The 12449-nt window shown below is 35.3% G+C and overlaps 2 protein-coding genes across 2 annotated transcripts in view; one reads left to right on the top strand and one right to left on the bottom strand.

Moving 5' to 3' along the window:
- Nucleotides 1–12449, top strand: part of TMEM135 (transmembrane protein 135) — a 249545-nt gene that overhangs the window by 228308 nt on the left and 8788 nt on the right. Inside the window, exons 8-10 of the mRNA XM_032640541.1 lie at nt 1350–1496; nt 3926–3995; nt 7180–7347. Coding sequence (XP_032496432.1) covers nt 1350–1496; nt 3926–3995; nt 7180–7347 — 385 coding nt within the window. The remainder of the gene's footprint in view (nt 1–1349; nt 1497–3925; nt 3996–7179; nt 7348–12449) is intronic.
- Nucleotides 11458–12036, bottom strand: LOC116757985 (dihydrofolate reductase-like). The gene has a single exon (XM_032640542.1). The coding sequence runs from the start codon at nt 12034–12036 to the stop codon at nt 11458–11460; it is 579 nt and encodes a 192-aa protein (XP_032496433.1).

Below are 12449 nucleotides of genomic sequence, written 5' to 3'. Positions count from 1 at the left end.
GTGCTTCCAGTACTGTGGGATCACTGGGCTGTGAGAGCACAAAGGAAGGATGGCTCACTCACTCCAGCTTGGGGCAGCGGCAGCTTCTCCAAGGAAGTGAGCTCTAATCCGAATGGTAGGTCCTGGCCAAAATAGCAGCACTTTCCTTTCAGTGTTAGGAAAGGTATGAGAGATATTGTATCTGTTCTAGCATAGTTTTACCTTGTTTATAAAGAACACCATTCACACCCACGATTAGGATCCAAATTCTTTTGGACCAGCAGTTACCAAGGAGGCACAGCTGCCATCTGGTGACAAACAATCTCATTGCACGCCCCTTACAATTTGGTAAACTAGATGTTTTATCAAGTTTGTCCTAATGAGATGGGTTGCACTTGTTGATAGTAACAATTTTTCTCTCTTTTACGAGTATTTAAATTTGCCAGAGTTCCCATGTTCTAGAATTTTAGTGTAGTGTTATTGGTCTCCTGTTTTATCTATGTTTTGTGATATTTTCTGAAGGTTCAGCAGGCAGAATTGGCTAAGGAAAGCTTAGTTATTCTTTATAAGAGCAGTGACTCTTATAGTGAAGGTGAAAACAGCAAAAATGAAAACTCTGATAAAGGATACTGATTGAGTGATATCTAATGGTTGGTAATGTTTTCTTTGTATTGTCTTTGGAAAAATATAGTCCAGTTTTGATGATAGAGGAATGGTGTCTTCTTCTGGATATTAGATTTTTCCAAAGAGAAGTAAGTAGATTAGAATAACATCAAATTTAAGATTTTCTAATAATGTAGGGAAGACACACAGACTCTTAACCACTTTCTGATTCTCATTCTTTAGTTCCCTCTATTTCTCATGTGCATATAGATGACCACCTACTGTACTGCAGCTGTTTTATGACTCAAAGTGACGTTAGATATAAATTTAGAGTAAAAAAATGAGAAATGCATTCAATTGTAACTGTTAGTACATTTTAGAGAAAATAATAGCAATTTTGTCATTAACTAGTAGATCCAAGTTAATAGTTCATCTGCCTTTTTGTTTGAAAAAACTTTTAAGTTGTGTAATACCTTAAAAAAGCAGTGACCTAAGTTAAAAGGGTGTTTCATCAAAGAGCTATGCTGTATTTGATTTTAAGATGCCTGCGCTGTTAAATAAACAGCTATTAACATTTTCTGAGTATTCAGATTTCAAAAGTCTATTTTTTAAAGGATGACTAGTTTTATATAAATTGTGGAAAATATTATTTCAAATGATAGGGTACTGTCCACAGTGTATTTGTATATAAACAAAATCAGTTTATTTTCTCACTGATTTTCTTTTTTTAAGGGGAAAAATGCCTCTCATTGTGCTCTTTTCTTTAGGTTCATTGTTGGGAAGGAAGAAATTCCCACACATTCTTATTCACCAGAGGCGGCATATGCAAAAGTGGAACAAAAGACTGAGAAACATGAGGAAAAACCAAGAGGAACGAATATAATTGCTCTAGTCAGGAAGCTTGTGGATTCAGTGTGAGTTCTTTATCTTGATATTTTAGCACATTTTGTCACCATTTTATATAACATTTGTACCATGCCAAGGTATTTTTGTTTTCTTTTCAGGTAATAATTTTTTTTTTTTTACCGGAAACTGCATAGAGTTTTATAAAAAGGCACACGATGGCAAGTGAATGTTGTTTATTATTTCTAGCAGGACTATAGACCATTATCTGCCTTTAAAATAGTTTTACATGAAATAGAAATACTTTTCTATTTCAAACTAAGCAGAGTTGCAGGGGGCTAGAATAGGGAACTTCAGGAAACAGATTAATATGTGCTAATCGAATGTTTCAAGTATGGAAAGGAGAAAGAAAAATTCCAAGAGAGATTTAAGAAGATATAGATACAATAAGGAGCAAAGTTTAAGTGAAGGATATTTTGCAAGAGTGGAAATTTTTAGGGCTTTGGAAATAAAATAAGAAATCTTTATTTGTATGTTATACAAAGAAGTCTATTTCATACAAATAAGTCTTCATTTGCATTTCAAATATTTAAGATATTTTAGAAAATAAATTTAAAGTTTTTAAATTAGAATACCAGCCAATAAAAGTAATCTTGTAGTGCTATTTTAGAGAGTGTAGAATGCAGTATAGAAAGTTAGGGGATCAACTACAGGAAGCTGACGCCCTTTAAGAAATCTGAAGACCTGTGTTTGACTCATTTTGCCCCTCCTGGCTTTGGGACTTTGAACAAGTGATTTAACCACTCTACATCCCAAAGTCCTCATCAGTTAACTTTATTAAGGAGTGTTGCGTGCATTAAATGAAATAACATAGGAGTTTGCTTCACTTACACGAGCACAGAGTAGGTACTCAAAACTTTTACTGAATTTAAAGACTTTGTCTCTTCTTCTGTACACCACAGAAGAAGGTAAAAGGAAAGAAAGGGGTGGTAGACGGCAGTAATAATTGTGGTAGGGGATCCCGTTAATGGGAATCATGTCAACAAGAATCATAGGGGAATGCAGAGAATGTGTGATGGGGGTGAATGAAGCCTTGGGTATCAGAGCTGATCGGGCCATGGCAGAACTTGTCAGAGTAGCCTCAGTGGGTCCATTGGTATGAAAGCAGGTGCAGGATAATATAGAAGCAGAGCAGATGACATAGGAGACTGGCAGTCCAGCATTTGGGAAGCCATTTTAATGAAAGACTAGGAAAGATTAAATGACAGTGTAGTTGATAACAGAATTTAACTTCACTAGCAAAGAGAGTTTAATAATTTCTGTGTTAGTTCTGGTAGCCATGGCTGAGAGATGTCTTTGAAGAGGACACTTAGAAGTATGAAGAGTGATGGTTTACATAAGGCAGTCCTTCTCTGATTCACCCCTTTTCAGGCCCCTAGCTTTAATCACTCAACAACTTCGCATGACCAGATATGTCATATCATTCTAACGACATAAGGAATGAACTATTGCTGTCACCCTTGACTAGGAAAGGCTGCCTGTATACTCCAGCTGCAGTGCAGCATTGAACTTCGGAGAAGGTCTTTATAATCAATTTGCAAATGGAATTAGAGAGCTAGGATATCACTCTGCAAGTTATTATCATAAACAAGAAAGAGTTAATGTGTTCCAACCATGAAGATAATTAATTAATTGTATTCTGAAAGAGTTATAAAGACTGCTTATTTTGGAACTGAACTCTTCAAAGAGAAAGGGGGAGAGTTAAACCCATATTAGATATTCTACTTACTTTTTTACGCCTGGAGTGAATAAATAGTCCTGGAGTAGACATACCAAATAACTAAAATAAGTGTGTCTTGAATAGTAGTCCTCCCAGCAGAAATGTTTATTAAACACTGGAAGACTAAGTTGTTTACAGTTAAATCACAACCTACTTTTGAAGTCCTGCATGTTCTATTTCTATATTTATTTTAAAAACTGAATTTTAAATTCTAATACTATATCATGTTTCTTTCCCAGATGTTTTCTCTCAACTATAATTAAGTATAAATTCCTGTAACCTGAGCACATTCTCATTATGATTTTTGCTCAAGTACTGACGTCATGGATGATTTATGACCATTATACGCTACAATAAACGATTTAAAGCTTCCAAAAGATTTGGCACAGTGTAGAGATAACATATACATATTTTTCATATTTAGTCACAAATATTTACCAATATGGCTTTTCTGTTCCACATTCAAGTATTTTGACTGCAGTCACGTATTTTATACAGTGTGTCAAATGGTGAGCAGCAAAGGGAAAAAAAATCTGTTACCTTTGCTTCTGTATGTCCTAAGAAATCAGAAGATGCACACATTTAGAAGTGAGTTGATAATGTTTTCTCCTTTTTTGGTTAGAGAGTTTTAAGCAGATTAACACACACACGCACACGCACACGCACACGCACGCATACACACACATTTTAATTATATTAGTTTTTTTGGTTTAATTTCAGATGTAAGCATGGACCAAGGCATAGATGTTGCAAACACTATGAGGATAATTGCATCTCTTATTGCATTAAAGTAAGTATATAAAATCTACTTTAATAACCACAGGGAATATGTATAGAAAAAACTTATTTATTAAAACATAATTTCAAAGTAAGTGGAAAAGTTGACAATCATTGCTATCATTCTTTGCATTTGACTTGAAGAATAAGACACTTGTGAGAAATAGATAACAAGTTAGCTTTTAGTATTCACTTACCAGATCCTTTGTTAAATAATTTTTACATTAGCTTACTTAATAAATGTAAAACTTACAAAGTAGAAGGTGAAGCAACAACAACAAAAAAGAGAAAAAGTCAAATTAAAATTAAAATTTGTACTTTGCAATGTATCCTCATTAGAGTACATCTTAGAACAAGGCCCCTGGACTGTGCTGTGTGCTAGGGGATCAGCAGTCACACACATACACTGCACAATCTGGGACAGTGGCATTTGGTTTTGGACTTGTAAAGCTGTTACATTTTTTCAGGCATGACGGTAACTGGAGCATGTCCACAGTTGTTCTACATTAAGAAAGTTAGTTATGCCCACTGACATAAATTCCCCACTCCCTAATATATTAGTGTACGAGGGCCGTGCTCCCTCCCCATCCCCCATCCCAGGCCTGCCACCGCCCCCCATCCCCCATCCCACCAACTCTGAGAAGGAAGTTAATTTTCATTGCAGTTAGTCTGTCACAGGTGGCACCATCTGCTACAAGTTCTTTAGTTTTGGATGGTGCTCTAACAATCCTGATGCTTTAGAAATTTATGTTCTTTCTTACAACATCTGATCCCCACTTTACTGATGCTGAGAAGAACAGAGTTGTACAGCACCCCAAAAGACAGCCTCCTGACCGTCCCTCTAGAAAGGGAGGGACCGTATCACATTAGTGCCTATGAATGTGAATGCCTGTGGCAGAGTGTTGTTGGTGGCACGCACCCAAGCCAACACTTACCTTTAAAGTACTCAAAGACAGAACCAGGGGTAAAAGCAGTAGAGTATTTTTTCAGTTGTGAAGTAGTTTCTGACACACTCTTTCCAAATCTGATTTCCTGCCCCATTTTTAAAGTGGCAAAAAAAAAAAAAAAAAAAAAAAAAAAAAAAGTTGCCGGCTGCCTCAAAGTCTACAAGCTCCCAGAGAGGGTTATTATTCCCTCCAACTGGACATAATTCTAGTTCAGGGGGGAACTAAGAAAAGCATTTTGACTAAATTAGAGGTATTTGAGAAATTTGGGGGAGAGGAGAGGTGATATTTTAAAAAAAGTATACGAGAAAGTGAGTGAGAATTACTGAGCTATGAAAAAATGTAGTCATTCTTTCATGCGTGTACCAGTACTATAAACTTGCTAATTTATGTATACATTGTAATATTATGTCCATGAATGTAGAATTATTTGGAGATTTGTGGGTGAGGAATTTATATCACAAGTATAGCAAAATATTTTGACAGTGCACCTCATTATTCCATGGACTCAGTTACACCTCATGTTAAATCATACCCCTGAGTGAATATTCAGATGAATTAACATTCCCCCCAACTCACTATACTCCATTCACATGAACTTTTTGTTGATACCTGCCAATCTCTTTTTTGGCTTTGTGCTTTTTGTCCAAGCTACCCGAAATGTTCTTCTCATGCCAGCTCCTTCTCTTTTGTGTCTATTTAAACGTCACATCCTCAGTAGCCTTCCCTTACCACTCAGTCTAATATAGGATGCCCTGTTAATTTCTTTCCCAGTGCCCTGATTACTTCCTTGTCAACACTTATTGTAATCTGTAATTCCTTTATGTTTATTTGTTTACTGATTTTCTCTTCCTCTAATGAGCATGGAAGCTCCATGAAGGCAAGAGCTTTGTGTCCTCAGTACTCTATCCCCAGCATCTAGTGTGATGATCGGCACATGATAGGCATTCACTGAATCTTTCCTGAATACGTGAAAGGGTGAATTGATGGAAGGATGAATAGATCTCTTGAAAATAGTGTGAAATGATTGAACATGAGTGTGATCTTTGAACCCTTAGGTTAATATGATATTATCAGTGACAAGATACAGGTGTGACCACCTCATGCATTAAACAAACACTAGGCAGTTTCAGTTAAGCAAATGCAGAATAATTCATGCTAATTGTTTGGACAATTTAATTTTCATGTTTTAACCAGGTATTAGGTAGTTTCAGGTAAATTAATGAATGTTTCTTCATAGTAACTCAATTTTTTTTTTTTAAAAAAAAAGAAGGCAGCCATACCGAAGATACAAACCTGACCTTTGAAACTTAGCAGCAAACACTGCTAAGAATGTAGACGTTTTTCCATTCCAGTGGGGGTGAAAGAGGAGGACGATGGGAGATCAGTATTACAGTGTATTGGCTGAATCATGTATAAAATACTATTCTTTTTGATAGCATTTTGTTTCAAGATAACTGGAATTTTTCAGTCTCTCACCATTAAGTGACATCAAACTTCATTTTCCTAAAGAGTGAAATGAAATTGACCAACATTAGTCATCCTTTCCTCCCTTTTACACTGTAGATAGTTGCAGGTAATATGGAGAAATGTTGACAGCAAATGTGGACTTGTGGCAAATTTGCTTTCTCAGGTTTTGTTTAGTTTACCTTAAAGCTACCATTCCCTAGAGATGTTTCAGCTTGACACATTGAGCACAGAAGTAAAAACCTAGATAGAATTATTTCTTTTCCTGGAAAATTCTTTAAACTTGATCGTTTAAATAGTTGACACCAAAGGTCTAAACAGATAATACAATTATTTTCCGTCAAAAGAATCTCTGCTCAAACTAATGATTAAGAGGCATTTTCTGTTAAAATTTCCCAAAGCATTTGGTTTTGTTAACTATTTTTTTTGGAATTGCAGTGCTTTTGTTTCTAAAACTATTTGTGGTTTAGGGATTATAAATCCCAGTTATGTCAACAGAATGTCAAGAAGTAGAAGTTTGGTACATAGATAGACTTGGCCAGTGCTTGGGAGACTTTTTAAGCCTTTGTAAATCATAGAAAGTATATTTGCTGCAAGATTTCACGCTTATTTTTAAGGCAAATGTTTTAAAATTGTTTGAGGTTTAGGACTTAATTTTGAAAATGGCTGCGATATAAACTTGTCTTAATATTTTTAGTTCCGTTTTGATTCTGCAACAATAAAATTTATATCTATCGGTCTTCAAAATTTGGTTGTAAATCAGAATTTCCTCCCAATTTTCTCTAGGGTTTTATCAGAATGTTCAGCGTGGGATACTTGATCCAGTGCTGCCTCCGGATTCCCTCTGCATTTAGGCATCTGTTTACACAGCCATCTCGGCTATTTTCTCTCTTCTACAATAAAGAAAACTTCCAGCTCGGAGCTTTTCTGGGCTCTTTTGTTAGCATATACAAGGTAAGGCTTTCAGAAGAGGAAAGAAAAGTGGGAAATAAATAACATGGCTATTGTTAAAATGAGATAAGGCCTTAACTCATCTGTTTTTTTTTGTTTTGTTTTGTTTTTTGCCGTTCGCGGGCCTCTCACTGTTGCGGCCTCTCCCGTCCCGTTTCGGAGCACAGGCTCCGGGCGCGCAGGCTCAGTGGTCATGGCTCACGGGCCCAGCCGCGCTGCGGCATGTGGGATCTTTCCCGGACCGGGGCACGAACCCGTGTCCCCTGCATCGGCAGGCGGACTCTCAACCACTGCGCCACCAGGGAAGCCCTGTCATGTTTTTTAATACTTCTTTCTGTAGTATTCATAAATATCTCATCACCCAAATATGCACATTATGTTGGGAATAGTGGCTGGAGATATTTCTTCTCTTAAAGCTTGAAAGTGTAGATATATTTGCATTTATACATAATGTTAAAGATTTTCAAAAACTCATTTTCTTTTCTTCAACAATGTAGTCACTGAGAAAATATGAACTTCCTGATATTTCTAACATCAAAAGTGATGTATCTATTTGTTTTTTCTGAATAATTTTACTACCTGATTATTAATTTAAACATTTTCAGACCCTCCTAGCTGATATCAACCTTTGATAGAAAGAGTAAGGATTTTCTCTTGTAACTGATATAAGCAATGACTTATTTTCCATCTCCCACTCACTCACTCTTTCTACTGTACTCTCTCAAATAAACAAAGTTAACATTCTTCCACCTCTTTCTGCATGTTCCTATAAATGTACCCACACATATATAATAAGCACCTACCTAAACACATATATAGGGATCATCTGTGACATAACACTCTGCAGTTTGAAGTAATGGCCTTTTGTTTAATGGGAATCACTAATATGTAAATCATATGACTGACATATTTTATTAAACATCTAAAATTGATATTCAAAATTTAAAGGTAAAATGTGTTAACTAAAGTTGACCTGTATGCATGTGCATGCATGTGTGCATGTGTACACACACAGTTGTTAAAAGAAAATGCTGGGAAAAACTGGATTCTGGAATTATTTTGGATAAGATGGTTGTGTTTCATTTTATGATAAAGTTTACCTATAAAAGGTAGATGTGGAGAAAGTATTTTGAAATGGAAAGGAAAGAGTGGCAAACTATAAACTATAGTTAATTAATCACTTGTTATGAAATATTACTAACACTGAAAACATTTTCAATATGGTTTGACTAGGAAGCATTACTTATATCTTTGAATATATACAAGAGTTAATAGGGCAGAATATTGGTGATAATATGTTTATATTCACATTCTTTTTCATTTCTTGTGTCATAGAGTTTGTATTTACTCTTAAGATAAACCCTTAAATATTTATATGTGGATTATCGCCAACATTTTTAGCCCAGGTTGGTTATTCTCCACCATCCAGCATATCTGAGAGCCTAGGCTTTTTTGTTTATTTACATTTTTGCTACTTATTTGCTTAGGTAATATAAACTAATGGTAATTAAACTAAGGAAAATGCAACTGGGTCAGAAAATCTATTATAAAAAATATTCACACAGCATGTTCCAAAGCCATATGTGATTTCTGAAAAATTTATCAATTTTTTGCATCTTCCTAAGAATGTAATTAAGAGAAGGTCAGGCACACAAACCTTATTTCTTCTGTGTCTTCTTGGTGAACTGACCCTTTTTCCATTTTGTAATGTTCCTCTTTATCCTGGTAATATTCCTTGTTCTGAAGTCTACTATGTCTACTATTAATATAGCTACTTTTGATTATAATTGATGGTATATTTTCCTTCTTTAATCTTTCCGTGACCTCAGTTTAAAGGTTGGTTTCTTTTAGACCACATATAGTTGGTTCTTACTTTTATATCCAGTTTGGTAATCACTGTCTTTTAATTGGTGTATTTAGACTCTTTACATTTAATATAGTTATTGATATGGTTGAGTTTATATCTGTTTGTATCTACTTTCTTATTAGTTGTTTCATATTTGTTCCATTTTTTTCTTTGCTCCTCTATTTTTTTTTGTCTCCTTGATTTTGGGGGTATTTTTTATGTATTTTAAATTTATATTAATTTTTTTGTATTTTTTATATTCTGTCATCACTATTGACTTATTATTTATATGTCTTTTTAAAATTTAGTGACTGTCTTAACATTTATAATAAACATTTTTAATTTATTGGTCAATATTTTCAAATAATATTATACCACTTCAGTATAGTGTAAGAATCTTACCACATCATACTTGTAATTCCTCCTTCCCATCCTTTGTGCAATTCATTTATCTTTTCATATGTTATAAACCCCACAATATGCTGTTGCTATTTTTGTTTTGGACCAGGAGTCAGAAAACTTTTTCTGTAAAGGGCCAAAGAGTAGATATTTTAAGCTTTGTGGAACATATGGTCTCACTCATAACTATTCAGCTCTGATGTTATAGTGTGAAAGCAGCCATAGACAATATATAAATGAATGAGCATGGCTGTATTCCAATAAAAATTCAGCACACTGTATTAGAATTTCATATAATTTTCACATGTCACAAAATATTATTGTTTTTTATTTTTATCCATTGAGAGGTGTAAAAATATTCTAGCTTAGGAGCCATGTAAAAACAGGTGGCAGGCTAGATTTGCCTAGTGGGCCATAGTTTTCTGACCACTGCTTTAGACAGTTGATTCATTTTTATAACAATTAAAGGTAAGAAAAACATGTCTTCTAAATTTACCTTCATTTTACCATTTCCGGAGCTCTTCATCTCTTTTTTTATACCTAAATTCTTATCTGGTATCTTGTTCCTTCTGCCTGCAGAACGACCTTTAACATTTCTGGTAATGCAGGTCTGCAGGTGGTGCATTTTCTCAGCTTCTATCTGTCTGAGAGAGTCTTTTTTTTTGTTTTTTCCCCCACACACATTAACATTTATTAAACATTTTGAGTATTATACACAATTTGCTTCTTTTGCTTAGCAATTTTTGGTGTTTTTCTGTCAGTACTTTGTCCTTTTTAACTGCTGCAGATGTTACATTTTATAGACATATTGGTTAGTTATTTCTTATTTATCAACATTTGGGCTCTTTCCAAGTTTGAAAAAAAATGTTGCAACAAGTACTCTTGGGTCCATTTCTTTGTTCAGGATTAATTTCTAGAAGTGCAAGTTCTGGGTCCAAACCCAGAATATTTTGAATATTAATTGATATTTCTAACTTACACTCTGAAAAGGTTGTCCCAATTTATAAGGCAGAAAATGCTCTTTTTTTGGGGGGTACTTAATCTAAATCTTTGCTAACATGATGGGTAAAACATGTTTTAATTTCCATTTTTTAATTCTGTGAAGTTTAGTTTCTAACTTACTAATTTTGGTTTCTAGCAATATTCATTCTCAATTTATTACCTCCTTGAATTTTTAATTTTAGCCATTATGCTTGATATTAGATTATTATTTTTTGTAAAGAGCAGCCACTTCTTGTTTTATCATTGTAACATCTCATGGAATCTCATTGAAGATCAGAAACAAAGTCTTTTAAGGTGTCAGACCTTCTCTTTTAACCACTGAAAAGGTAGTGTCATACCTGCCTCTTTACTATCCGTGTGGAATATCCTGGCGTTCTCAACTTTTTGACTCCCGGTCTGAGTGAACAGAATATTTTTCACAAGTGTGATATAGAGTAATTCACAGTCCCTCTTTTGATCTAATTTTAATAACTGAGTGCTAGCTCTTCTATTTATAATCTATTTCTGACCTTTGGACCCATCTGCCTAGCTCCTAGCTCTATAGGCTCTGGTTTCAACTTATGCTACCAGGGGACTCTCCCACTTTGGGCTGTCTTGGTAGATATTCTACCCTAGGCCGGTGCTGGTAACCTATTCTTGACCCTTGATGGTCATTCAGGCAGTTACAGCAAGAAACGTTTCATGAATGGTATCTGATACAGTCTAGTTAAGATTAATGGGGAATAAAGGTACTTTGCTTAGAAATAATTATCCATAGATCTAAAGTCAACAAAAGTCTTTACAACAAAAAATACATATTTTGGGGGGGGGGGCGGGGAGGAGGAGGCTTGAAATAGATCAGAAATAGATCAGAAAACACTTTCATATTAACTGTTCTTTTCATATTCTTCAAATATGCCTTTCTCCTCCTGGACATCTGAAGGAACACCTGGATATTCTGGGAGAAGTTTATATTTTTCCAAATCACTTTCTGGAAAAAATGTGTCACTTTCAAATTCCTGCATGATCCTTGTCACAAATAGTCGAAGATGGCCTGGCCTGTTCATGGCTTCCTTGTAAATGGAACTGTGTCCCACTATCCAAACCATGTCCACTTTATTTGTTAATTCTGGTTGCTCAGTAAGTTTTAAGGCATCATCCAGACTTTTGGCAAGAAAATGAGCTCCCTGTGGAGGTTCCTTGAGTTCTCTACCGAGAACTATATTAATTCTGTCCTTTAAAGGTCGATTCGTCTCTGGAATGGAGAACCAGGTCTTCCTACCCATAATCACCAAATTCTGTTTACCTTCTACTGAAGAAGTTGTGGTCATTCTTTGGAAATACCTGTATTCATTCCTGAATGGGGGCCAGGGCAGGTCCCCGTTCTTGACGATGGCTCGTCCCCGATCTTGCCGATGTTCTATGTTCTGGGACCCAGCAACGATGCAATTTAGTGGACGAACCATGACAGCAGCAGAAAACACTTCCGAGCTAGCACGTCACACCGATATGGGGATTACCCGCCAGCTTGGTGCGAAATTTCTGAGAGAGTCTTTATTTCACCTTCATATTGAAAAATGTTTTCTCTAACTATAGGATTCTGACTTGACAGAGTTGTAGCTTATCCAGCTTTTTCTCCTTGTTAGAATGGGAATGATACTTTTCCCAGCATTCTACATCTAAGCAAAAGTAGAATTTTTGAATTCATTTTGAAAAATCATTACAATGAAAATTTTATGTATAATTTCTTAATAGGGTCTATCCAAACAGTAACGTTATAACAGGTTACTGTTCATAATTTTCCCAATCATATATTCAGTTTGATTTAAATAAGATCACCAATTTGCCTCCAAGGTCAGCTAATGACTCACCCATTACA

Source organism: Phocoena sinus, chromosome 8 (genome assembly GCF_008692025.1).
Source record: "Phocoena sinus isolate mPhoSin1 chromosome 8, mPhoSin1.pri, whole genome shotgun sequence".
In the NCBI taxonomy this organism is placed as follows: domain Eukaryota; kingdom Metazoa; phylum Chordata; class Mammalia; order Artiodactyla; family Phocoenidae; genus Phocoena; species Phocoena sinus.
This window is presented reverse-complemented; position numbering and strand designations above follow the sequence as displayed.

Bases quoted from the DNA above. Each gene is read 5' to 3' on its own strand.
- LOC116757985 (XM_032640542.1), bottom strand. From the start codon at position 12,036: ATGGTTCGTCCACTAAATTGCATCGTTGCTGGGTCCCAGAACATAGAA.